The 27,153-nt window shown below is 37.9% G+C and overlaps 4 protein-coding genes and 2 non-coding genes across 9 annotated transcripts in view; 5 read left to right on the plus strand and 1 right to left on the minus strand.

Annotated features, from left to right (window-relative positions):
• Sarm (sterile alpha and armadillo motif) overlaps positions 1 to 22,276 on the minus strand; it is a 40,269-nt gene extending 17,993 nt beyond the window's left edge. The window contains exons 1-2 of one of the 4 annotated variants that reach the window (XM_036815585.3): positions 21,928 to 22,276; positions 21,595 to 21,719 (exon numbers count right to left, since the gene is read on the minus strand). In XM_036815585.3, coding sequence (XP_036671480.2) covers positions 21,595 to 21,719; positions 21,928 to 21,946 — 144 coding nt within the window. In that variant the 5' untranslated portion in view covers positions 21,947 to 22,276. Of the gene's footprint in view, positions 1 to 14,192; positions 14,334 to 19,094; positions 19,455 to 21,594; positions 21,720 to 21,927 lie in introns of those variants that run through there. The other 3 variants (XM_017078425.4, XM_017078426.3, XM_017078427.3) reach the window with 3 other exon arrangements.
• Positions 1,345 to 5,519, plus strand: LOC108012910 (dyslexia-associated protein KIAA0319-like protein). Its single transcript, XM_017078430.4, has 8 exons — positions 1,345 to 2,097; positions 2,179 to 3,462; positions 3,518 to 3,649; positions 3,707 to 3,815; positions 3,881 to 4,071; positions 4,133 to 4,649; positions 4,709 to 4,876; positions 4,941 to 5,519. The coding sequence occupies exons 1-8, from the start codon at positions 1,495 to 1,497 to the stop codon at positions 5,141 to 5,143; spliced, it is 3,207 nt and encodes a 1,068-aa protein (XP_016933919.2). The 5' UTR covers positions 1,345 to 1,494; the 3' UTR covers positions 5,144 to 5,519.
• A 2,363-nt stretch (positions 22,277 to 24,639) lies between the features above and the next one.
• On the plus strand, positions 24,640 to 25,368 carry LOC108012546 (uncharacterized). The gene is made up of 2 exons (XM_017077960.4): positions 24,640 to 25,215; positions 25,280 to 25,368. Exon 1 carries the CDS (start codon positions 24,737 to 24,739, stop codon positions 25,163 to 25,165), a length of 429 nt encoding a protein of 142 aa, XP_016933449.1. The 5' UTR covers positions 24,640 to 24,736; the 3' UTR covers positions 25,166 to 25,215; positions 25,280 to 25,368.
• Positions 25,369 to 25,389: 21 nt separating this feature from the next.
• LOC108012545 (uncharacterized) lies at positions 25,390 to 26,267 on the plus strand. The gene has a single exon (XM_017077959.4). The coding sequence runs from the start codon at positions 25,392 to 25,394 to the stop codon at positions 26,235 to 26,237; it is 846 nt and encodes a 281-aa protein (XP_016933448.2). The 5' UTR covers positions 25,390 to 25,391; the 3' UTR covers positions 26,238 to 26,267.
• Positions 26,268 to 26,390: 123 nt separating this feature from the next.
• Positions 26,391 to 26,473, plus strand: TRNAL-CAG (transfer RNA leucine (anticodon CAG)). Its single transcript has one exon. It is a non-coding gene; the product is annotated as a tRNA-Leu (tRNA).
• A 239-nt stretch (positions 26,474 to 26,712) lies between these two features.
• On the plus strand, positions 26,713 to 26,795 carry TRNAL-CAG (transfer RNA leucine (anticodon CAG)). Its single transcript has one exon. It is a non-coding gene; the product is annotated as a tRNA-Leu (tRNA).
• The last annotated feature ends 358 nt before the right edge of the window (positions 26,796 to 27,153 follow it).

Below are 27,153 nucleotides of genomic sequence, written 5' to 3' on the forward strand. Positions count from 1 at the left end.
TCAGTTGAAGTAATGGCGGAATGCTTTCCTTATATGGTAATGACTAAGTTATAACTACACAGATACACAAGCTCACAGCTTTCAGTGAAACCTCTTGGTGTGTATACAGAAGTTGTGGATTCCCCATGGGGTAATAAAATATTCAAACAATTGGTGGGCCATTATAACACTCGTTCATATGCTTAACGCGTGCCATTGAATAAGATTTATGTGTCGGATTTATTCATTAGCTATATGGCAATTCTTCAAATAGCAGGGTTTATTATGATCACCTTATAATCGAACTTATAATCGGTGTAACTCAATGAAACAAGCTCATTAATAGATGGTAATTTAATTTATAAATTAATTAAAGCCATACAATCTACCCTTGACTGTATTTATTAGCTGATCTGAAACATTATTCCCTGATAGTGCCTCAAAAACCTCTGCCTACATCTAAAAATTTCTCATGGTTTTTCTTCTTTTTGGATAGTTAATGAAGCAGCTTTAGATAATAGTAGCAGCTGGCCATAAAAGCCTCGAAAAGGCCTAAAAATATATACCGAGATAAATGGACTTTCAGCGGATTTTAGGGAGCCCAACAACAAACGGAACTAGCCGACATAAGTTCTGGTTTGATTCAGTGAATTTAGGTTGATTTATATTCTTTACTTTGCATTTGCGTGTTTAGCAATTACAAATTTGCATAACTACAATAGAGTGATTTATCTGAATTTGCGTGAAGCGTAATTAATTTCTTTGCAATGCGATTTGTGAAATTCGATTAGAGCGTGGGCCGCGTATATTACTATTTAAATCATACAAGATGGGTGTGTATTGTATCGTTTTAGTGTGTGGGCAGCACGAGACCATGTTTAGTAAATACAGCAGCGGGAAAAATAATAGAGGAGATACAAAAATGTCATCCTAAACTGATATTATTCATATAAGGTGAGTCATGGTACTCATTGTCACCATAAACTATAGAAGTTATTATAAACTGCTAAAAAAATTATAAAGATTTTGTCTTTATGATCAATCTATCTATATAAGGCTTAAATGTATGTACTAAAAAGTGGTTTCGATGGTCCGAAGAGCTATTCCATTAGTCTGTTTTGTAATTCTGATCAATAATTTCGCAATTTACTCATATGAGTCAAGTGAAAATGAACAAAACAAAAAACCGTTACCAAGCAACCCAGAGAGAAAGCTTTCCCCAAGCTTTTTCTCGTTGTTTCTCAGCGGTAACTTCCGTATCTAACGCTCTATTCCGCTCGAGAGACCTTCAACACTCATTCCACTCTCTTCGGAACTCGATTCCGAACCACTTACAACACTGATTACTGCGCAGGGCTGGCATAATAAATCAGCTGTCGCTGGAGTAAGTGGTTCCTTTTTTTTTGTTGTGCGCTGGCGGAAAGAAAAAATCGCATAGCCAGTGTTTTGCTGGTGATTTTAGACCAGAAACTCTAGCAAATAGGCGAGTATTGTGCAGAGGAACCCACATTCAAGATGGTTCAGTTGGGCAGATGGAGTTTCAACCTGCTTTTGCTGGCCTTTTCGATGGCGTCAGCATATGCCGACGTCACAACGCAAAACGCTCTACTGGGTGGAAATAAAAAACACAAAGAAGTCCCGGATACCGCAGTTGGCGGCGCTATATCGCCTAATTTGGTGTGCCACAAGATGTTGAGGCACGTTTTCGAAAACGCCACGCCGCGGGATGAACAGCAGGCGGGTGTTTTCGAGGAGTACAAACCCCCACCGGATTCGGTGGAACCCCTGGAGGAGGAGGCCTATCTCTGGAACTGTCTACAGGCGTGCTGCGAGAAACCCCGGAATGCGACCAGTGCCTGCAATGTGGTACTCGTCTTTAAGGGCAAATGTTACCACATCCGTTGTCAAAGCAACGAGGCCTGTTTGCCCAAGCTAAGGGTTCGGATGCCCAACGAGAAGGTCCAGATGGTACTGGTGAATCCCCTGGGCGATGCCACCTGGCCACAGCTCCTCAAGGCGGAGGCCGCCAAGCAGAATGCCGAGATCCTGCCCTACGATGAGGCTGCCCTCAATTTCTGGAAGCAGCCCAGGAGATTGGGCTACCTGTCCCGCAATCAGGTGAGATATTATCAATCTTCTATTAAAAAAAGTTTAGGTACTATTATAACATTTAATAACCAAAACCTTTTCCCCGCTCAGGAAACCCCAGTTTACGAGGACGAAGATTTCCCATTGGCAGACAAGCGGATGAATCAGATGATCTTCCAGCCGGATGAAACCGATGTGTTGGCCAACGAAGAGCTTGGCTACTACGATACGAACGCCAAGTTCACCGCCTGCGATGTGGAGACACCTTGTCCACCTCCTCAACAATGTGTGCCTCTCCAGCCGAATGCAGTGAGAGGAGTCTGCAGTTGTCCCGAGGGATTCGTTTGGAATAAGCAAAGGAAGTGCGTGATGGCAGCGGTGCCATATAGCTCCTACCTGACCAGCAATGAGGCAGGGCAGCAGGAAGCGGCGGCTAGTGAGAATTCACCAGAGGTATCTGCACCTCCACTGAAAACTGAGCAGAGCAAGGATATTGTGGTCTCCGTGATGTCCAAGGAAGTTCGGTTGCCGGAACAGGAAGTAACCCTAGCGGCATTTACGGTTCCCGATGAGCAAACCAGCGATACCAAGTACAAATATCTGTGGACTCTTATTTCCCAGCCCAAGGGTCCCATGAACGGCACCATATCGGATCAGAGCAAATCCAAGGTGAAGCTATCCAATCTCTCCGAGGGACTGTACACCTTCAAGGTCACTGTGACCGGGGACAATGGAACCTTTGGCGAGGCAACAGCAAATGTAACAGTGCTTCCCGAGAACCGTATCAATCAGCCACCCCAGGTGATCATCTCGCCCAGGGAGCAGATCATCCGACAGCCCACAACCAATGCCATACTCGATGGCAGCACCAGCACGGATGACGATAAGATCACCAACTGGCACTGGGAGGTGATCTCAGGACCTATTGGTTATCAACCAGTTTTGCCAGAGGTTAATACCCTTCAGTTGGATCTCACTTCTCCGGGAAACTATACCTTCAAGTTGACCGTAACTGATTCGAATAACGTGACCAACTCCACCACTGCCACCATAGCGGTTTTGAAGGAAACCGACTATGCTCCAGTGGCCAATGCTGGCGATGCGGTGATCTTATACTTGCCAAACAATAATGTCACCCTGAATGGAACAGCTAGTTCGGATGATCACGAGATCGTGGCCTGGGAGTGGACCAAGGATGCCAGCGATGAGGCCAAGGCTGTGGATATGCAGAATACGAGAACTCCCTATGTGCAGTTGTCCAATCTGGAGGAGGGCATGTACACCTTTGTACTCAAAGTCACCGATGGCAGTGGGCAATCCAGTACGGCCAAGGTCCATGTCTTTGTGAAGCCCCCAACGAATTCCCCGCCAGTTGCTGAGGCAGGAACTAATACGGTATGTTTTGGTTAGGGATAATCATTCATCCAGTCTAAAAGTTACCTCTTTACAGACCACTAGCTTACCTATTAACTGGGTGCTTCTGAATGGATCCGAATCCAAAGATGATATTGGTATCAAGAGTTATATGTGGAGGCAACTGAGTGGACCCAATAATGCTGTCATTTTGAAGTCCAACTCATCGGTGAGTGGCTACCAACTTGTAATCCTGAAACCTATTTAACTTAATCCGATTCCACAGATTGCTAATGCAACTTCCTTAACACTGGGTCTTTATGAGTTTGAGTTGAGTGTGGCAGATGAAAACAATAATACGGCCACGGACACCACCTGGGTGAAGATTGTTCAGGGTAAATATCTAATCCTTATTTCTCAGTTTACCAAAGTTCCTAACTATACAATCTTTCCAAACCAGAACGTAATGCTGCCCCGATAGCCAACGCTGGTGGAGATCACACCATCACCCTGCCAGCCACAGCCATCTATTTCAATGGTTCCAAGTCTTGGGATGATCTGGCCGTGGTCAAGTATGTTTGGACCCGCGATGAGCACAGCCTGGCAGCTGGTGTGATTGTGGCGGATACTGACAAAGAACCAGTTATGATTGTGAGTAAGGGATGAACCTCTAGATCAACTAATACTAATATTATGTATTATGTCTTTCCAGTTGACCAATCTAGTCCAAGGTCGCTATGTTTTCACCCTGACTGTGAGCGATGATCAGGGGTTGACTAGTTCAGATACTGTCAGCGTGAATGTACGACGCGATCCCAAGCTGTTGAACCTAGTTCAAATGACCCTGCCCATGGGCATCTCTGTTCTGGCACAATCCGAACTGGATTCTGTGGTGCAGAAACTGCAGCTTCTGCTGGGAGATGAGAACAAGATACAGGTCAGGGAGCTCAAATATGATCTGCATACGGATGCCACTGTGCTGGTGTTTTATGTAAACGATGGACAGGGAAAGGCACTAGATGGATTGCAAGTGGAACGGCAGCTAAGGACACAGCTCCAGAAAGATGCATCTATCCTAGGGGCATTCGCTGTCGACATTCGCACCACCGTTTGTCAAAATGATTGCTCCGGTCATGGTACCTGTAATCCCATTACCAGAGCCTGCATATGTGAGGCATTCTGGATGCCATCAGCGGGCTACTTCTTCAACAATCAGGAGGCCAATTGTGGTAAGTACTAGAAGTTCTTAGTTAGATTTTTGATAATACCTTTTAATTATATTTTACAGATTGGTCTATTTTATATGTGTTTGTGGGAGTGATTGTGGGCTGTCTTTTGCTATCTGGAGTATTTTGGGGTATAGCCTGTGCCTGCAGACAATCAAAAAAGCCGCGACTTCGCCAAAAAGTACAAAAATATTCATTGATTGGTAATAAGGATGAAGAAGCAGCCAATTGTGAGTATAAATTAATACTTTATCTAGTAGAAACATATGCATTTGATAACGTTTTTCTCCCCAGACTCTCGCAACACATCGCTGACCGAATCGGAGACGGATTCCGATGTCCTTTTCGAGACCCGCACCAAGTCCAATGGCCTGGGCAAGCACAAGTCGCACAATTCGCACAGTCATGGCCATGGAAGTAGTGGAGGCAGCCTATCTTCCGGTCGAGAGGGTCACAAGTATGGAACACAAAAGTTGGGCCGCAAAATTAAGGCATAAAAGTATAGACATCGGGATATGGAGATCTATATGTGTGTGTTAGTCGATCTACTATACTGTGTGTGTGATATCTATTTTGTATTTCTATATTGTACTCGGATCTTTTGTACTTTCCGCAAAACTCGTCTGAAGTGAAGTTGTCTATAAGTTCCTTTATGTGCAATTATGTTTAAGTTAAGACCTATTGTTTTTATTATTTTAAGCTGCTGCTGTGCAACAAATATTATTTATAACGTTTATGTTTACTGCATTTTTACTGCGATACTTTTTATGTGTGTATATATATAGGCATAGCTGTTCACAATCAATGTAACAAACGACATGTAACTGCTTAAAAGTGCATTATTACCCACATTAAACAAAACCAATAGATGAATTAGGGTTTTTTTGTTTTAGATGGGAAGGTGGGGGAGTCAAATATCAATGGCTTCACTTGACTATCGATCATTCATCACTTTATTTGGGTAATTTGTATGCAAAAGACATATCAACCAAATGAATGCTGCATGCATTTAAAAACATTTTTTCTTTGGCGGCTACAGTTTGGCATTCCCCCTGACGATATTTACACGACTTGTTGACTTATCACTGCGGTTATTCTGGCAGCTTCTTTACTTTGATCAGATTTTAATTCAAACATTGACGCACTTCATGCCCACACACAAAAAGTCGGCACCAAACTAGGTTTGCATGCGGATTTCTTGCCAATTCATACACAGCAAACAAAATTCACCAACATCTTTTACACATTATTAAAAAAAAATGTAAGATAACTTTTTCTTAGTTCTATCTTATCATATCTATTTAACTTAAATGGGTTTAAATGGTGTTATAATATAGATATGATAAATGTGGGAAAAATAATGTTATGATGAGTTTAAAAACTCAAGTTGATAGAATGGGCGCTTGACTTGTTCTAGATAAAAAACTGTCAGCGGAATTAGTCACTTTGGTGATTTTTTGGAAGGGAAATGAATCAAGAAATTATAAAATTTTTTTTTTAGTAAAAATAAAAAGGAACTGATGATTTTTTTTGAAGTGAGCATGTCTTTTACGTTTTTTAGCAAAAAAACTTTAAGAGCTAAGATTCGCTGATTCAGTTTGAGCAGGAGCTTAAGTATTTGCGTGTTTGTTATTGATTTTAGCCGGATTTGGCCGGCTCCGTTTGGACCTGACCCCCGTTCTTGCCCCCGCCCACGCCCCTGCTTGCCGCCCCCAGCACCCACATTCTGCTGACTGTCACGCGCGACCCATTTTTCACAGCTGGGAGCGGCCAAAACACGCGATTTACCCATATCCAAGTGGCGCCCGTCGACTGCCACATGTCATGACCAATGTGCCATGTCCTTTGGCTCTAATTAGCCCAGGCTCAGGCGAATCCTAACCGACCTTCGAGGGTTTTTGCATGCCCCACTGAAGGTGAGGTTCTTGAACTCTTTGGCCCAACTTCAACCCCAATCACCCCACCCACCCATTACGATTTTCTCGGTATTTAAAGTTCGCTTAATTGTTTGTTTTCCCCTCATAAGTCTCAATTAAACGCCTCTCGTATTCGAAGAATGCCATTGAATTCCCTTTTCCACGAACTCTTCCCAAATTATGAATTTTTAATTTCTTAATATGTGTTGGCAAACTAATTTGCATGATCTGCGATCTCAGATATCGCAGATGCTGCTGACAGTTCACAGTTGTTGGAGTGGTTAACATTGGCACTGGACAATAATAATAACAACGTCTATAGTATAACCCCCCCCATACCTATAGCAGGTGGCTACTGGTATTATCATTATTTTTGTCATTTGTCAAATCAGCCAAAGCTAAAAAAAGAAAACGATTTTTTGCTGTTTGTTTTGTTTTAAAGGTGAATTCCACTGTCGCTTTGAGTTATGGCCATTTTGCATAAATTAGGCGATGGCTTTATTTTGTTTTAAAAATTATAAAACGAAGAAAAAACGCTTATACTCAAAGCAGACATTATTTCATAATGGATTTTTGACAGTGGATGATTTATGTGGAACAAGGGGAGATAAATTTAGACTTGAGATGAATTTTCAATTAAATAATTAAATTGTTATCTTAATTAATTTCAGTCTCAGATGATAGAGGCACTAATGAAATGCAAAGATTTATCCATTCATAACCCTGTGGCTTAAATGTGTAAAATTTTTAAAAGCTTTAAATGCTTTTTCGGAATTTTATTAGCTTGTAAATTATAGTTCTTCGACATTTATGAAATGAAAACAGAGACCCATTATATAATTTTAATGGTTTGATGTGAATATTATCCAATAACTTCACAACATTTTATGGCCTACCTGTAAACTTATGTTTAATGATGAATAACTCACAAATTGATTAAACTTGTATTGCCCATATAAAACATCACACTTGTTTTTAAAGTGTGTTTAATAGTCGTTAAAAGAATTGGGCCTTTAGCGCTGCGAGATACTTTTTATCTTAAATTTTAAACTTGATGATTAGAAGATTTATTGATTTAACAAAGCATTAATTTTGTAGATTTCTAACTAATTCCGAAACTAAAAGCATTCGAAGGGGAGGATTTTGTTTTCATTGTGGATTTCGGTTCACTTTACATTAGTTTCGTTTGTCTGTTTCATTAAAAAGTTATAAAACCTTATCAATTAACATACGAAAAAGCTCAGACAAAAATAGAAACCATAATAGAACATCAAGATATAAAACTGGCTTTTATGTGGGTTTTTTGTTTGATTTTTATGTGATTTAAATGAACACCACATTTAAAATGGTCAGGGGTGGGGTTGGGGTATAAGGGGTTGGAATTCTAGCAAAGTGGTAGAAAAGGGGTGACGGGGAAATGGAAACAACAAAAATTGGCACACGAGACAACGGTTGAGTGATTTTTAATGTATTCGTGACAATAATTTTTGGGTGGTGCCGATATGGGGAATGGTTTTCAGGGGTTAAGGTAGGGGTTTTCTTTTTGCTGTGGGTGGCTGTGGGTGGTGGTAAAGGGGTGGCAAAAACACCATAAACTGTTTTGTATTTCCGTTTTATTTGCGTTTTATTATTGTTTAATTAGACCCTGGCATTCAACTATGAATGCCAAACTTTGTTTGTTTGCTCCGCACAGTAGAAGCCAACCCCACCCCATAGTTTTTAGCACCCCCTTTACCCGTTTCACAACACAACTCCCCTTTGAATACCACCCACACAGCGAGAAATTCGTTCATAAAGCAAGTTTATTGTTCTAGGGCGGCAAAATTCAAATGCGAAACGGGCAAAAGAAAACAGGGGAACAAATTGCGTTGAAAAAAGAGAAAATATGAAGTAAAGATCCAGTGTGGGCTGTGACATTTCAAGAAAAAAAAAAATGCTACAACAACTGAGACTGTTTCCAATGGGTCGTAGGTTGAGGCCGTCGTGTGGGCAAAGGCGATAAACAAACTGGATGTGCAAACACTGAGTGCGAAAAGTTGATGAATGGCCTATCCCCAGTGCAAGCAAATGGAAAAGTAAACAAGCCATATAGAAAAGATTATACCTTTGTTAAAAATTATATATTTTAACTACGAAAGATAAAAGGGGTCATAAAAATCAGGCTTTAAAGAATTTGTAAGGCAAGTCAGGTGATTGCTTTACAGCAATTTAAGGTCATTGGCTCTTAGAAACATTAATACGACCTTATATCGTAAGAGAACATCAATAAATCAACTTCGAAATGCGTGCAATGTGTCTAATGTTCCCACTCACTGTCTTTGGCGACTGTCACCTTCAAGTGCACTTATTTTAGCCAACTTTCAATAATTCAATTTTTGCACTTTCGTCTCCGTTCTCGGCTTTCAGTTCCTCCCACTTCTCGACAAATAATTTGTACCTGATGCACCTGCCACTGCACCTGCCAAGTGAATGACGCGCTTTGCAATTTGAGCACTCAAAGGTAGCAAATTGAGTGAAAAAAAAATAAAATGTAAAGCGGCAAAATATTTACGATGACATGGCAGTCAAAGGTATTTCCGATTTGCTCCACCAACACCTCCACATCCACATCAACATCCACATCCAACTCAATTTTCTATTCAAATTGCCCCGTTGCAATAGATAATACAATCGGCTGAGCAAAGGAAAATCGGTAAGAAGGCAAGGCAAACGGGAAAATCGCACAAGTTCAAGGTCAATGCCATTGGCATTGTCGTGCTCTGTGATTATATTTTTGTATCTGCATCCAAACGTTATGTATCTGCACCTTGTGTATGGCAACAACTGCATCTGAAACAGCTGCTATTGCGACTGCCATTGCCAATTAGATCTGTCTGAAATTTGTCTCATTAGCCAGAGATTAATCTAATGCATTCGAATTTGACGTTACATTTAGCCCACTGAGTGGGTGGATGGCTCACCTGAGAACCATGCCAAAAGTAAATTGAAGGATCGGTGAAAAACAAGGGGGTTAAGTCGGAATTCGCGTAATTCTGGGAATCAGTTGTTTTAGATTTCACCAGAAAACAAAGGAAAATGTTACACATCTTAAATGTAGTTTATTTTATTTATGCATATATAGTTCAAATTTATATTTATATGTAGTTTATATTACTTAGAAAAAATCTCACATTATTTTAATGCATACATTTTCTTGTGGTTATTTATCTCAGTTTAAAAATGGGAATTACATATGACCATTGATCATTCACAAAACCAACCATATTTAGAGATAACCTCCAACAATTTCAAAGCCCCTTTAAAATGAGTCAAGATAAGCTGTTAATCACAAGACTTAAAGTAAAATTTCACCAGAGTATGAAAATAAATGAATTAAAAATACCCTCTGTGAGTTTTAACTAGTAATATTAAAAACGCAGTTTTAAATTCCTTAAATCTTCTGAGATAAGTAGGAATTTGAATGAAATTCCTTGAAATCTGTATGAGAGTTACATTTCTTGACTTGCTATAAATAAAACTGCGTCCTACTCTACAAAGTTAGGGTTGTTTTCAATGTAACGCCATTGCCTACCCCACTTTTCTCCTATATCCTCGTTTTTTCAGACAAAATGACGCATTTAGGAATTGAGTTCTTCGCAATCCCTATACTTTTTTTGTCGGGACTGGGATTCTCATATTTTTGGGGGTCGGGTCAGATTGCAATCCCTGCAATGCCAACGAGGGTGTGTTTGCTTTCGGCTACCCCTTTGATTGCCCGATTGCGTGGGCAGGGACAATGTATTTTTGAACAAGTTTGTCGCACCCGCGATTCGATAACAATTGTACTGGCTGTAGATAAGCCATAAAAAAATACACATTTCACCGAAAAATTTCAAATCATATCTGTGTAAGACACAGTTGTTTACCTGTATGCCGCAAAACCGGTTCGCAGATTCTTTTCACCTGGGCAAACTGCCAATCTGGGAGACGAGGTAAAAGTGCCAAATTGTATATCGTTTTAATGGGTTCCCTATGTGTGTAGTGCAATCAGAAAGCATAATCGAGGCAATCGACCATGAAACTGAGCAACAACTACGCAAACTATCTGTAAGATACATTTCCCATCGTACAGCCAATTGTGGGGCAGGAAGAGGTGAGGTGGCTTATTATACCCCTAGTATAAACAATAATAAGTTTTTTATGTCTTTTCAGTGGAAAAGTTTATACAGAATTTCCTGTTGCTAAAATATACAACAAATCGTTTTCAACATTGGATTACAGATGAAATATTGGTACATTTTTGTTGGATATGAAAGTTAGAGATACGAAACACTTTCAGTTTTCAATCATGTGAAATACTTTATTCCACATTTCTGTGTAAGAAAAAGAATAATTTGTGAAATCCAGTCCTTTTAACATTTCCCATTTCAATTTAAATAGTAAAAAAAAATAATTAGTATTACCTTAAATAAATTATTTTAATTTTTATATCTTTAGATCAAAGTGCGTTTTGGAAAATTGTAACTCTTATTTTCACTTCATTTCACAATATTAATTTTCCTTTTTTAAATTTTATAAAAGGATTCCATTGTGTAAGATCCATATTTTAGCACTTTACTATAAGTAAGATCCATCTTAGTTTACTTATTTATATATTATAAGCAATATTATAAAAAAATCGAAGTTTTTTGTGATTTATTATTGCGCTTTGATTATATTGTTTTAACACTGGTATTTTGATTTCAGCTTTTGAACGCGCGACCGCGACGAACACAACTGAGTTATGAAAACTGAATGAAAAGCACAAAAGCAGAGCAAAGTAAACTTGTTTGCCGCCTGCCCACCCCAAAACCCAAACAAAAGGGGAGGGAAAGAGAGAGCAAAATAGAGAGAGTGATACAACAAATGGCTCTTTGAGCGTTTTTATTTAACAACACTGGCAGTGAGAACAGGGCATTACCATCTGGTAAAAAAGCTTTTTGAAACTTGTTGCTCTTGTGTATTGTTTACGGAGGTCTCTTTCATTGTTTTCTCTCTCTAAAAATACATAAATTAAAGACTCTTGAAAGAATTATAAAGTATCTAGAGAATACGTCGGTAAAGGAGAGTGTAATTGGTGATTTTAATTGCTTGAACTTCGGTTTCACTTCTCGTAGAGATCACCCTTCTTATCTTATGGTCTTTTACGACCCTCTCTTTCACTCCTCTACCATAATATCTCTTTCTCGCACACCCAGCCGTTGCAAATTTGAATTAAGGCTTCACCCTGTCTTATATCGTATCTCTTAATTGAGTTGAGCTGCACTTCAAGTGGACCGTGTGAGATCGGGGTTTTTCCCGCGTCTCGAAGAAAAATCATCTTAATTGAATTCATTCATAAATTACAGCTTTGAACTGGTCCAACAAGTTGCTATCTGGAAAACATCTATGAAATTGGTTCATAAAGTCAGCAAATTAAATGAAAGGCTATTCGGAAAATGGTTTTTATTAATGGCACTTGGCTTATGGATAGGAATGCGATCACTGGTGAATCGTTTTTAAATGGATGTAAATAAAAGATTAATCCACCGAGATTTATCTATTGTAGTGAATTTTCAATAATTGCTTATTTCTTTGTAGGTTTGCCAATTAAAATACCAAAGGAACCAACCACATTTAAAGACATTTTCCAATTGTAATAACAACTTGCTCAATATCGGCACAGAGAAAATTCTAACGTTCTCATCTGAGTTGAAAATGTTCTTAAAAATAAAACATTTTTGAACTGGCAGTATTTTCATAGTATATCTCAACAAATAAACTATTCTCCTATTCTTCTAACTCCAGCCAGTAGTGTATACTTATCAAAAAGTTGTTAAATGAACTCCATTTAAATTTTATCTTCTCACCCTTTCGTTTTAATATTGAGAACATTCATACCACGGTTTTTAAGAACGAATGTTCTCAATTCAAGAACAATGTTCTTGGATATTTCTCTCTGTGGGACTACTTTAATCAAGTAAAAGAATTAAAATTTAGTTACTGCAGACCTCAAGACCTATAAACAGATCGAAGGGCCGCCGAAAGATATCTACCCCCAGATGTGGAGCAGTCGGAGGAAAGTAAATCCCCCGGCAGGGTCGTCCGTTTGTCCGCTCATCTGTCCGTCAGTCCGTTCCCCCAATTGACGTCAACGGCGCCGCCGACGATCAGTGAGGCAGGCCGAACGAGGCACGTACTGGAAATCAAATTATGTAGTTTCTACATTATATAGACAAAGGCGACGTCGGCGATGGAAAACAGAATACAGAGTACAGAAATAAAACATTCGGTTCCACTTTAGATCGAGACCAAAAACAACACAGAAAAAGAAATCCCAGCAAATGGCGCGCACAGCCAAAGATCCAGATCTTGGCTATATAAGCGGATACCATTATATTTATAGAGGAGATACAAAATTGTTAACCAATCTAAGAGTACAGGGCGCCCCAGACACTTTCTTGGCCCAGGTCGAGAGTGCAAATTAGCAGATGTTTCTTTATACTTCTATTTCTTCTTTTTATTTCTATGGATTTGTATCTGGAGCTGGAACCACTTATCATTGGCAAATTGGATATCCCCCGGGCCAACTGCAGTTGACGCATTTCCAGTCGACGCATTTAGATCTCAATAAACAAAAGCCGCATGAAATTAATTATAAACAAATAGCTCCATTGCGTTCGACTTATGTGCCGGCAATTTTAATGGTTTGTGTTGTTTTGTTCTCTGAATTTGCCAACGCAGTGCCACGAAAAAAAAGAAAACGTGTTTGAAAAGTGGAAAATTAATGTTTATTTTCAATAGCTTGGCGGTATTAAATGTATGGCATTAGGCACCAAAATGCGTTTTAACTTTCAGTTTAAGTGCGTTTTATGTCCGCTCGTTAAACTTTTAAAATGGCATTTACAACCTGAGTTGGCCTTCAAAAAAAATGTGCAAAATGCTTTTGTAAGCTGTGTAAATTTTGCTAAAGTTACCGATAATCTAACTATGTTATTTGGATAAGCTAATTGAAAATATAAAATATGCAAAATACAATTAGAAGTATCATGCTAATTTTTTTTATATTTATAAACAAATTGGGAAAGCACACATTAGAAAAATACAATTTTTACTTCCTGTTCTTATAAAAAAGATTGTCAAAAGTTACTCTTCATTTCTTATCAGAGGAAACGTGATTTTTTCAGAAACTATATATTTTGGACTTTGTAACCTTGGGCCGGATGTTTAGTATTTATTTTGTATATTTTGTAGACACATTATGGCACTGCAGTTTCTCAGAATTTCACCTATAGTGCATTCAAAGTCATTAACAAATTTAGACGTGCCGTTTTCGTTCTCCTTCTGTCACACACAGAACAGGTCCCAATGCCATTGCGTCAGAAGAGCAATCATAAAATCATGTTTTTATATAGGTACCCCTAGAACGATCGTTCTTCGTCTTTCGGGCCTTTCACTGATCATTAGAAGAATGATCGCCGTCGTCTGGTTGGTCATTTGAAAAAAACGAAGACGGCGCCGCGGGGTTAATGTACCCTGTGACCTGAACACTTAATAACACAAAACCCTTGACTCTACGTCACAATTGGGTCTCTATTGAGGAATGTTTTGGATGGAATTGATTGAGAATTACCTGATAATGCTGCCGGGGGAATATGAGACGCGATCGCAGGGTGGCTGAAGTGTGGCTGCCACTGGTTGGGGCATTTGTGGGTTGGGTTTGCGCCAGAAGCGGACTTCTTGTCGATGTGACAACCATTGTTTATGATTATTATTATGATTTTTCACTTGGATTTTAACAGCACTTTGATTTTCCAATATATTCAAATACAATCACTCGAGGAACACACTGTTTAATTTGAGGGGTTTTCCCTGTGCACTCGCTGTTTGTTTACCTTTTATTTATGGGGGGTTCGTTGGCATTTTTCCTACGAATTCTTCGCAACAGAAACAAAAGAGGCAAAACGAAAACATTTTTCATTTATATAATTATTAACAAGACCAACGATTAGCATTCCTTGGGGTTAACAGCAGAAAACCGAGTAATTTATCCGCATAATCGCACTCAGAAAGTGTTTTTCGGCCCAAATGGATTTTACCGTTCTCTGTATTGTGGCGCATAAACAATTATCAAGCATCTGGTTTTGTACTCGGTGTGCTTTATTGTGATTATTTTCATTTTGTATTTTGTCTGCTTTTGGCAACCGTTAACCGAAAGATACGATGCGAAAGCCACAAAAGATCGCACTCAGAAAGGCTTACACAAGAAATGCCACAGAACTGGTTTTCGTGCCTGGCCGTGCCTGTGACAAATGTATCTGCAAGATACACAACAAGCGTAGCTGATTATGCGTTCCTTCTATGGATAGTTTGGGCTCGGACTTCGGAGTAATGCCCAGATACAATGGACAATAGTGGAGCTGCACTTAACAAACTTTTTTTTGGTGATTCCCCAAAATGATTCGTATCTTTATAAAAAAGCTAACTGATCCATTGAATTTGGTTTTGAAAATGGTCAGCTAAAATTCTCAATTCTCAATTCTCAAATTCTTCAATTCTTCCACTTCTATGAACATTTATATTTAATCGAAACCAAACAAAACAAAAATTCACACATTTTATTATAGAGAGAAAAACCCTTTCTTATCTTTGCTTTACGATCATTTTTAATGCTCCATAAAAATACAAAAGTAACCTTTTCGGAAAATCCCCCAATCAATTTTAGAGAAATTCCAAACTTTTCCATTCGCTTGAACTTCACATACAAGAGATGCAAATAAGATACGTTTGACATTTACAGCTTCTTTTGGATCTGATCAGACCTTGACTTGATTCGACTTTGGTCTGGTTTTTCACACTTCTGGGCGTGGAACAAGTTCAAAGCCCACATGGAAACCCGATTGAAACACCTGAAAGGCCCACGTGCTTGGGGTTTTCCCCACTTCCGTTTGCCAGCCTTTTCTTTGTGTCTTCATGTAACTGGCTAATGAGTTTCCGCTTGGCTAATGCAGCTTATGCCAACAATCGACTGGGCCAAAAGCGACAAAAGGCGTTAACCGCTTTTTCCTGTTGCACTCTTGGCCTGCTGTTTTTTTTCTTTTTATTTTTTTTTTTATTTACTGTGGGCGGTTGTCTGATTGATTTTAAGTCAGCCAAAGCGACGAAAAGCCTACGCAACAGTTTGAGTCTGTGGTTTTTGAGTTTTTCCAAGCACATTTGTTTTGGGACCGGTTTTCTGCTGTTAACTCGTTTTATTAGCCCACTTAATTTTTGTTTTAACAATTTATGTAAATTTATTCTTGAATTTTCTATGAGCCATGCACTCATTTTCAGACGTAAATTCTAGATATTATATTTATGCAGTTTCATGTAAATTATAACTTGTACAAATTGAGGTTCATTTATTTTTATTTTGGCTATTTGAAATTGAGACCCGCAAATTAAATTATTTAATTCTTAGTATTGCTTGATATTTTTACATTTTTTTATTTTGATAAATGATTTGTATTTCGTGCTAATTTTTCTAAATTTTTTCTGAGAAGTCTAAAAACTTGTTGAAATTTCTTTGAATGCTAAGAAAACTTTTGTTGGTGTGGTAATTGCACACAAAGTACTTTTAGTTTCCAGACATTTTGCACATGCTTTTCTGTATCTCAAACGTCACACATGTGAATTTTTTATTTTTAATCACACATTTGTGTAATTTATTTTTAGCTTTCATTAAAATTTATGGTCACAGTTCGATGGAAATATTTTTACACACTTTTCACTTGGCTTTATTGCGATCCTTAGGCATTTTCGCTATTTCACAATAATACGTTTGTAGAATTAATTTATTGTATTATTTTTAAGTAGCTTTTTTTTTTGGATTTTTTCTTTATTTGTCGTTGTTTTCGATTCCGCTCTACGAACTCGACGTTTGAGTGTTCGACACAAGACTGAGGCCTGAATTTTTACTTTGTGACTTGACTGGCTGCCTCGAAAAGAGAAAAAATCAAGAGAAAGAGACAGGGACAGAGCGGTCAGAGCGAGAGAGCAAAAAGTGGGTGATCTTCATAAGTAGGTTTCATTTGATTTTTGGGTGCAAATTATGTCTGTTATTTTTTTAATTTTATTTTTTTACATATTTTTTTTCGCATTTTGGCAATAATTTTATAAGCGGAATTTCTCGGAAATCTTTGTTAAATTTCCCCAGCTAACATTGAACTACTCGTGTAGTCGCATCTTTGTTTATATTTACTATTTATTTATTTGTACATTCGTCTATTTTGTTTTATTTACTTTGTCTAAGCAAACAGAAATCATCTTAAATTGATTTGAAATCGACACGTGCGTCTAAATGGGAAAAATCTTTTAACATGTTTTTTAGGCATTATTTTTTTCTTTCTTTCTTTCAATCTAATTGATTTGGGTATTTGTTTATCAGATGGTTTTTTTTTTTTTGGTTCGCTTTTGCATGTGCAGGAAATGCCAAAGTGGAGCAAAAATAATCAAAATCTGGCAGAAATCAGAATGGTATAGAAAACGCCTTGAACCAATGTAAAGAGTTCGCGTATTTGTATCTTTATTTATAGGATACCCTGAACAAGTTCCTCAAAGGAAGGTCGTTTCTTTTTTACTGGTTATGTAATTTATATGAGCTAATTCATCATCTTTTCCTCGCATCTCTCACATTAATCTGTCGTTTAGTTTTTGCTACTTTTGCTATTGAGGTCAGCAAATTACTCACTAAAAGTGTGCCAGTTTCTTTTGATCATATTGAAAGAAATGTTTAAATTAATCTCAACTTTGTCAAGTGTCGAGTCCTTCAAATGAGTCATGTCCATTCAGCAAAAGCAAACCAAAAGCGTCTGAGATATTTATTTTTTTCGCAATTACAGTGAGAGCCCTAGGAAGTGGACACCGTGTTATACGAACTTTTAAAAGAGTAAATATTTATGTTGATAGGAAGCTAAAAGAGTAGGATTACAAGCAAAAAGATATCTGGCACTTAGAGAATTAATAATTGAAGCACTTAGGTTTGGAATAATATTGTAAAGACATTAATTTATATTTAAACCAAGATGTTCCCAGGGGATTGTTGTAAAACATAAGACTAATAAAAAAAAATGTATATCATCTATCAAGTATTGTGTTCGAACATAACTTTTGGGTTCACTGTAAAGAGCCTTTACTGTATACGTATTTTCTTCACGCCATGTATCTGTATCTACTCGTGTATCTACGTATGAATGAATGGGCTTTCGCCTAAAACATCTCTGAGTCATCAGAAAGCCGTGATTGAGTCTCCAATAACAACTTGCACCGATCGAGTTGCGACGAAGAAGTTTTTAGCTCTGACTCATCACCGTGGGAGCTTGAGATACATTTGGTTGCAACCGCATCTAAAAAGGAACTTCCAAGACTGCAGTTACAAATTTTCCGAAAGGCAGTTACCACGCCTTTTTTCCGGCTTGAGGCCAAAGCCGCGCATGCTCATGGGTTTATCGATGATTTTCACTTAATTGGAATTTTCATGCGTAATTGATTTTTATGCATTTCCCTTTGCAGTCCCCCAAGATTGTTTATTTATTTATATGTAAAGCGTTTTTAACACGTTTCTTTTTCGTCTCCCCTATCTTCTCTCGATTTTTTAAGATTTATTATTGACTTGGAATTGGGTCACTTGAGAGTCGAAAAGGGGCAACAGCTTAAAGCAAGACATAATCGAATGCGCGGAGGGAATGGATTTCTGGTTTTTGGGCTGAGGTAATTTATGTTTCAGGCGGGGATTTCATTGATTAAAAGGAGACTCTTGAGACAGATTACATTTATTTAAAGCAGTTCACTTTAATACGTTTTAAATTGTTGGCAAACATTCATGGATCTCTTGAAAAAACTTTATAAAACGTTAAAATGTTATAGCTTCAGAACAAGTGTTAAAACTGATTGTTATAGATTTCTTTTTTATATATTAACAATACTTTTATACTTCTTTTCCTAGAAACAATGTTTTGAGTAATATAACAGCTCATAAAGATAACCATGTGGTAATGAGCTATTTAAGGGTATTATTTAACATTATTTGCTTGAATAGTGACTAGAGTCAATAGATAGAATCAATTTACTGATGGGCTTGCGTCATTATCCACTTGTTATCAAACAAGTTCCAAAAGACCCTTGGCCAAGGCAAATCCCTTCCCTAATGCTCTCATCAGTCCCATATCGCACATTATTGTTTACAATTTCAATTAGATGCTGGTCATAAATTATGGGGGCTAATCCCGATCGCGACACTTTACAAGCATCCGCATTTCCCACACCTGAAATGCTAATGACACACCATCCGAAACCCAAACCGATACCGAAACCACTCCGACAATTTGTTTTGATTTTGGCCATGAACTGAGTAGCATATCGGAATAATTCAAGTTTGTCTTTTGTTTTTAACTCGGCAAGCATATCTATTTCTATTGCTATTCAAATCCGTGAAATACAAACAAAAACAAATGACATAATTGAGGTATGTGAGGGATGTATTTGAGGGGCAACTAACCTTGACAGTGGGCATTAGTTGTGCATTAACTTTCATGTTGGAATCGAGATCAGCTGGCTTGGTTAGCTCCTGAAAGGTTTGTTCTATGGTGGCAATGTTAGGTTTATCCAAAGGGGTTTTAGCTGCTTTTCTGGGGTTATCTCTCAAAGATAAACGGCGCACGCTTCCAAGACAAAAGATTCCTCTACCATCACTCGAACCACTCGACTTGGTTCGATTTCGATTTAATTTATTGGAGTTACGAGGGCCCTTATCGTTTCGAGTTTCCCGGTTGTTCGGCTGCTCTTCGTGGGTAATACTCAATGTTGTTTTCTTGCACCACAAGCCGCTCAAACGATTGCCCATGCTATACGGTTTTCACATCAACTTTCCGCGGGTGTTCAGCACGATCTAACGTTCTAGCAATTAATCTCGCCTATTTACAAAGATTCCCGGGTTCTTGGGAGAACTGAGATACAGATACAGAGACAGAGAATGAGAATCGGAGACGAACCGGTGCGCATCTCAATTCGACAAATACTGAAAATGGAATTCTTGCCGAAAACCACAAAATGCCAGACCCAAAACACAGTTGTCCGTCCGTTTATAAGTAGCTTTCGTACCCCTCTCTTGCTTTTACCGCCTGTGTTTGCTGCTTTTTGGGAGCTTTATAATGTGAACAAACCGCGAGTTGACTTTGTTTGTATTTCGACTGGCACTATACAAATGTGCCCCTCGGTCCCCAAAACGTCGGGCTTCCCTTTGGGCCTCGCTACCTATCGATTTTTTACTCTCAACAACACTCGCTGCGGCTCTCTCTCCGGGAAGATTCCCCGACAAACCCCAACTAATTAATATGCTCGGGAGCTGTCATACGCCCAACTTCATATTATATTAACAACAATCTTCTGCGACTCACGTTCTTTGTGTGTTTGCCCTGAAGAGCTTGTCAAATAGTTAAGAACGGTGGAGAGAAGGAAATTAATTGATCAACAGTTGGGAAATGGCCATGGGAATACCCTAAAAGATCAATAGAGCAATGACATAATTTGGAAGAATAACTGTGGAATTATACAAAACTGTAATGGTCTCAATAAGTAAATAATTGAAATATTTAACAAAGCCTTTTTTAGTATTCTCAAACAAATAAAGTTCTGATAAATTGAAATGTTTCCATCGAAAAATCTTATGATGGTAATTTAGTCAAATCAATCATATTAAAAAAAAACTATCTTGTTTTATTTATACACCTATAATAATAATAGTTCAGATAAATAAAAATTAGATAAATTTAATAATAAATGTTAGGATCCCACTCTAAAAAGATTTAAGTCAGCTAGCAAGTTATCAGGTAGCAAGTTATAAGGTATAAGGCCTTCCAATATATGGGTCATCGGTTACTTTTTTTAATTAAAAGGTTGTTGCTCATCTTATCAATCTATCAGTGAACACAAATAGTTTTTTGTTTCCCGTTGATTACAACTACGATTACTCGAATTAATCAGTTCTTCACCTCAAAGGTGATAGCACCATAAATATATTAAAGATCAAATCCAATGAGAAGTTCAATATACCCATGAAAGGGTATTCGCAAACGAGAAATTTGCTTAACGACGCACGAGCCATGCTAAAAATCAACGCCAAAATGCCGATTATTCATACCCGGTATATGCATCCAATAGTTTGGATCTAGCGCTATATACTGTACGGACTCGTTTGCCTCTTTCTTTAGCCCGACCGACCACCTTTCTACGTCTGCTTTGAAAACGTGCTAAATGTTATTTATTAATTAAGTTGACGCTATTTTCTACCTATTTACGTAAAGAATAGAGAGAGGGAGAGAGTTATTTCAGCGCGGAGCCGGTTTTAGGAAAGTCGCCAAGTCAGGGAGTGGTTCGGACCCCAATCCCCACGGGAGACCCAATCCAGAACGAGTCGCGTGTGAGGTGTGAGTTATGTATTTGCTTAAATATGGCAGTGCAAAGCTCAGCGTGGTTTGCCTTCGGACTGAAGAGTGCACTCAAAAAAATGTCATTGAATTAACCATTTATCAGTATCATTAAATAATATCCCTTATTGTATTATTTAAATATCATATCTTTTACAAAATGTAGTTCTTAAGTAATACTTATTTGAAATAAAACATAATATATTAATGACCCTTCACCAAAGACAGTCTAATTTCTTAAGGTGTATGCAAAACTATAATCAAAATGAGCCTAAAAAGAGGCGCTGGGGTTGTAAAAAGTAACGAATGAGGCACAACAAAAGCTTGAGTGAGAGTTTATGGACACCATAAAACCAGAGAAGAGCCCCAAGTGAGTCATGACCTTTGCTCGCTCTGCTTATTTATAAATAGCCATCGGCAATTATAACGAGTGAGAATTTATAAAGTCAAAAGGGCCGAGAAAAATATCAGTGGTTGGGACCTGGTAATACCCTTTAATATATCTTGTACTTCCCCTATCTACTCTATCTTAATATCAATGATATTATAGAAAACTTGTAGAAATCTACTTACATTTCCGTAACTTCTGATGCTCGAAGGACTCAGGCTGAATAATCTGCCCAGCTGGTGATGATGTGTTGGTGATCCATTGCTATTAGCCGATGATAACTCCGTAAACATGGGCGAGTGGGAGTGATCTATTGGGATCAAAAAAAAAAAATAAGTAAGTAAATCAAGGAAAATGGAACCTGCCGAAATTAAGTGGAAGAATAATCTCTTAAAATTTGTTTATAAAATAAGAACAAAAATTTAGTGAAATCCTAAATTTTATAATAAATGAATAAATTGTTTCTTCCAAAAAATTGTATATCTAAAATTTCTAGTTAAAGATTTTCTATAACTCACCACTCATAACAGGCGACATGTCCTTGGGAAAGGCGAACAGATCATTGTTGTTCCTGATATCCGAAGAGTTCAGAGTCAAGCTGGGTTTACGTACACCCAGAAAATTGGAAGTTGATGAGGCGCTTGAGCAACCACTACCACCTGAGTAGCCCAATCGGGTGTGGGCGGTGGTGGGCGTGACATTGGGCAGCTGGTGAGATTCCAGTGGCGAGGCGGACTTCGGTATACCAGTGCTGCAGCTGCTGACCGCTGGCACGCGCTTCAAAATCGGTGCAGGTGGCAGTTGCGAGGGGGAGGGTCGGAAGAGCCCCACACTCGGTGGGTGGTTGAGTGGGTCACCTTGTGACTTTGGTATCGCCAATCGAAGAGTTTGCCGCGCAGCTAGTCTTCTTCCAGGCGCATATTTATTTCCCGGCTGCGTCGCCGCCTGCGCCGACTGCGGCTGAGGCAGCGGCTGTGGCATCGGCAGCGGCGTTTGGCCAACGCTCTCAGCGTGGTGAGCATGCGCTGTTTTATTCATTATGCGCTGTTACTCTCACTGTTGTGGTGAACTGTTATCGCCACTGTTGTTGATCCTCCCACTATCACTGTTAGGTTAACAGCTGCTGTTGCTTTCACTGTTGTTTTAATTTTTTTGGCTTTTTAACACTTTTGTTTTTATTTGTAGTTTATTTTTTTTAATTTGTAGGTATTTATTAATACTTTTTTCAATTGAATAATTTAGTTGAAAATTGTTTGTTTTAATTTTTTTGTGTTTACAATTATTGCTGAGATTTAGTGGCTTAATAAAAACATTTATTTTTGAAATTCGTTGTTAAATTAAGTGGTTTAAATTAACTATGCAAAGTAGTTTGGTAAAGACTTTCGTTGTCATAAAAATAATTACGTGGAATTTTGTTTGTAAAATTAATAGCCGAAAGTGAATATATTTTATTGTAAAATTGTTGCTAAAGTTTTACTTGCTGTTTTTATTTAAAATTATTAAAGAAAAATGTTAAAATGTTTCTTGTTTATATTGATTCTTGTAGGTTTTTTTTAAGGTTGCAGTTGTTACTGAAGTCTGTAATTTTTTATTTTTGTTTATTTGCTGTTGACTTTCCGGCTCTTCTTTTTTTGTTTATACGATTTTACTCCTCTCGAGGCACTTGTTAATTTATAGCCCTTGTTGTCAACGCTTTTTATCAATGAATTGCCCGTGCTGATATTGTTGTTGTGGTTGTGCAGTCAGGGGAATTGCAGCGATTGCATAATTATATATGCACAACGTGAGCAAACAAAGTGAAAATGCTAAGAAGTATTATAAATTAAGTTACAATTGTTGTAATTGTTGATATTGCAATTTCTTGGAACGTGCCAATGTTGGTTTTATTCGTCTCTTTTTCTTTTGACCCAATTGCAGCCGAAATCGTAAATCAAATTAACCAGAATTATTGCTTTGTGTTTACAAAAATCCTCAGGGAGGACTTGATAAATGCGAAAAATGTTATCTTTCTAGTGCCTGTGGTTTCACACACTCTTTTTTCGAAGATTTTACAAATCGGTTAAACAAAGCATTTTTCATTTTCCACTGCTGAACTTGAGAATTGCTACGTGGTCGCCGGCAAATTGTGAAATCTCCGACAATGAGAAATCTCCGTCCAATTTTCGTGACTTTGCGTGGGACCAGCGACCATAAAAGCCACACGCCATTTAATTCTCGGGTTAATCTGTAATAAATATATACACACATATGGGCATCAGTATATAGATATATAGCGAAATTCGTTTTAGTTAAATTACTTGGAAACGTGAATGAATCTTAGACTTTATTTGTCTAGAGTGGGTTGAAAGATCGTCTGAATTGAGAATGCCCTTGAACTCGGGTAAAGAGAACATGAGAACAACGCGGGAATTAATAGATTAAAGCATATAGATGTTGTAGATTACATTATGATCTATAATGGATCATAAATCATCATTAATTCAAATAATTACCAATTAAAATTTAATTATCATTATTAAGCAATCATTTAATTGCTTACTTACACAACTCACAGAATGTCATTATGACTTTTTAACTTTAATAGGTCACATAGAGATGTACTTTAAACCGATAAATTGGACCTTTCATCCCTGCATTTAAACCTATAAATTGGTTCATTCATCCCTGCAATTTGTAGGCAATTTGTGAATTACTGAATAGTTAACCCATATGGGTAACTGACAACTAATTAGCAGCAATGTCAGATGGAGTGCACACACTGATTGATTGCCAAACGATTGTTCTTGGGTTGCCAGCAATTAGTGGTCTTTAAAGATTGCAACTCCAAAGTCAGAGTCGCAGAGTGATTTGCATATGACAGGGAGATACTGGAAAACCAACAGACAGTCGGATTAAACAAATCCAAAACTCAAATCGTGAAAAGCCGTTGGCCTCTGGTTTGCCTTAAAGAGCTGCTGCGAATTTCTTGCATATTTGCACACGGATTTACAATAAATTGCAATTATGCAAATTGAGCGAGTCGAATGTTTTGGAGCCGTAGCTCTCCGAACGGCCAAAAGATGCCAGACATTAATCATGGCCAGCAATTAGCAATTATTTATATTGACGGGGCGTGTCAATATCTGGGCAATGATAAATGATTTCGGTATTTTTTTTTCGTTACTAAAAAGTTTTACTAAACGCAGCCCTGGCAAAAAAAAATACTCGTTCTTGTTATCGATTAAATTCGATGCCATTAATCGCGGGTCAAGTTCGGTGTAGTTGGCCTTGCGTTTTTTTTTTATTGTCAAGAGCAAAACATTGAATTACTTTATTATAAAGACAAGCATGGGGGTACAGGACAAGACTTTAACAAAGGATTCCTCGGATATGCAGCATGGAAGGAAGCGCAAGTCGGTTAACATCGCACCTTTACTGAAATCCGTGGCCCTCAGTATCTACTCGGGATTTGGATTCAAATGGTATATGATCAACGTGAACCGCTGTCGTTTTCGGAAGAGGCGATACTTCATCAACCTGACGAACTTCCCCGACCAACTGCCCAGGGTCCTTTCGAGCACCTTGAAGCTGCTCAACTACCCTAGCTGGACCACCATCTTCACTTTGACCACACCGCGGAGCTTCCTGACCTATCAAGCCTTTTTCCCAATGACCTCCATCGTAAGATTGACCACCAAAGACGGAACGGCTATTAGATCTGAACCAAGCCGAAAGAAGTTTAAAAGTTGGCTCCTGGCGAAACGCAAGAAACAATAAACCCACTGTTTTATTGGCATTTTTAAAATCTAAGCGAATCAAGGAATAAGGTAAAAGATGACTCATCAGAAATTTGTTTTTTCATACATAATTACATATAAGATTTCCTTTTAGGAATTTCTCGGACTCCAGCTGACTGAAAAATAATGTAGACCTAAAGAAAATACAAATAAAAAGAGTAGGCTTTTATTCTTCAGTACACACCAAGTCGTTAAATTATTTCAAAATGCCAGATAATCTTGTTATTGATACACTAAAATCCTTCAATGAACTAACCGAAGAAGATAAGAAACAGTGCAAGGAGATTTTCGACAGACCTCTCTCACCCAAACAAGAAGATAACAAGTACATCAAGTTTACAAAGGAAATCCTCCAAAAGTTCTCAAGCGAAACTCGGATAAAGCCATGCTTTTTAACATTTCGTATGATATCTTTGCATATCAGTTATAGTGCTCTTATATTTAGTCTGTGTGGCATATTCGAAAGTTTCCATTTAGTCATTTATTTTGGAGTTTTGGAAGATGCAAAGGCGGAACATAAAGAGACATTTATCAGTGATATTTTAAGGAATTTAATTAGAAACGAGATACCCAAACTTAAGTGTTTTAGTATGAAATTTGTTTTACTTCAAAACAATTTAATCAATCAAAGTGTGGTGAAGATATTTTCGGATATGGAGCACAGCATCCACAATGATTTGTTATTCATTGCTGATTCGAAATATTGGCGATACTCAATGGTGCATAATCCGTATGCTCAAAATGCCTGCTTTGAAATATTAAATACCTCAATTTCTGCAGAAAATATAGAAGAACTCTTCAAGAAATACCAAAGAATAGCCAACATAAAGAATCTTGACTATCTGGAACAGTTTGTAAATGATTATTATAAGCTTTCTCGTGTACTATTGGCCGGCGAGTCCTCCATCATTTTGCACCTTTGCACCTTGGAACGTTTGGATAATTTTGAGATTATAGTCCGCAGACACATGAAGGCATATAAAGAGCAGAAGGTTACTCGGAAATTGATCTTTCAACTTTTGAGGGCATTGATCATCATCTATGACCGCTAAATCGGCCGGGCCATCGATCTAAAAAGTAGATTTATTCGAGAGTCTAGTATAAACATGATATTTATTTACCTATCTGTATTATTTGTTTATTTTATTTTGCTTTCTTTGTGATGCCCTCGCTTTCACAGATATTTTGACAGCTCGATATTTAAAGTCAGGATGGCCGAGTGGTCTAAGGCGCTGCGTTCAGGTCGCAGTCTACTCTGTAGGCGTGGGTTCGAATCCCACTTCTGACAAGACTTTTTTGTTTCCCTAACTAATTATTTCTAATAATTGGTATAATTAAGAATATTTAATGCCCTGGCAATTATATTGTTTTCAAATATTGTATTTTTTATGTTCATAACTTGCGCAGTTTGTTTCTTTTTTTTGTCATATTTTTCCTCATTCTTTTTAGAAAGTAAATTACTTTCTAATTAATATACTAATTTCTATATAATAAAAATTATCTCTCAATACTCTCGTTACTTTCATAGTCAGGATGGCCGAGTGGTCTAAGGCGCTGCGTTCAGGTCGCAGTCTACTCTGTAGGCGTGGGTTCGAATCCCACTTCTGACAAGATTTTTTTTTATTTTCCCATCAATAACTTAGTTTATTATTTATGGCACAATTCGAAATTCCAGTGAAATACATTGGCATTCTGAAGATTTCGGTTCAAATTCGTTAAGGATTGATTTGTTTACATTTCTTCAGTTAAATCAAGTACATATATTTTTCTGTGTTTATTATTGTTAGCCTTTATTGTGTTTTATCGGAAAGGTAGGGTGAAAAAGCCTCTTAAATCACACACAAGTAATTTCTCACGCCATGCTGACAATTGGTCTTCAATAAAAAGTACAAACCACTATTTTACTATGGTTATTGTGCTTCATTCATATGATATTGGGTAATCGATGAGAGCATTAAAGTGCATTAG

Source organism: Drosophila suzukii, chromosome 3, assembly GCF_043229965.1.
Source record: "Drosophila suzukii chromosome 3, CBGP_Dsuzu_IsoJpt1.0, whole genome shotgun sequence".
NCBI lineage: Eukaryota > Metazoa > Arthropoda > Insecta > Diptera > Drosophilidae > Drosophila > Drosophila suzukii.

What these genes read in the sequence shown, in the direction of transcription:
- LOC108012910 (XM_017078430.4), top strand. Translation starts at nt 1,495, where the DNA reads ATGGTTCAGTTGGGCAGATGGAGTTTCAACCTGCTTTTGCTGGCCTTT. An exon ending in CTGAGGCAGGAACTAATACG is followed by an intron (nt 3,463 to 3,517) that starts GTATGTTTTGGT and finishes ACCTCTTTACAG; the next exon opens with ACCACTAGCTTACCTATTAA. An exon ending in GGATGAAGAAGCAGCCAATT is followed by an intron (nt 4,877 to 4,940) that starts GTGAGTATAAAT and finishes TTTTCTCCCCAG; the next exon opens with ACTCTCGCAACACATCGCTG.
- LOC108012546 (XM_017077960.4), top strand. Translation starts at nt 24,737, where the DNA reads ATGGGGGTACAGGACAAGACTTTAACAAAGGATTCCTCGGATATGCAG.
- LOC108012545 (XM_017077959.4), top strand. Translation starts at nt 25,392, where the DNA reads ATGCCAGATAATCTTGTTATTGATACACTAAAATCCTTCAATGAACTA.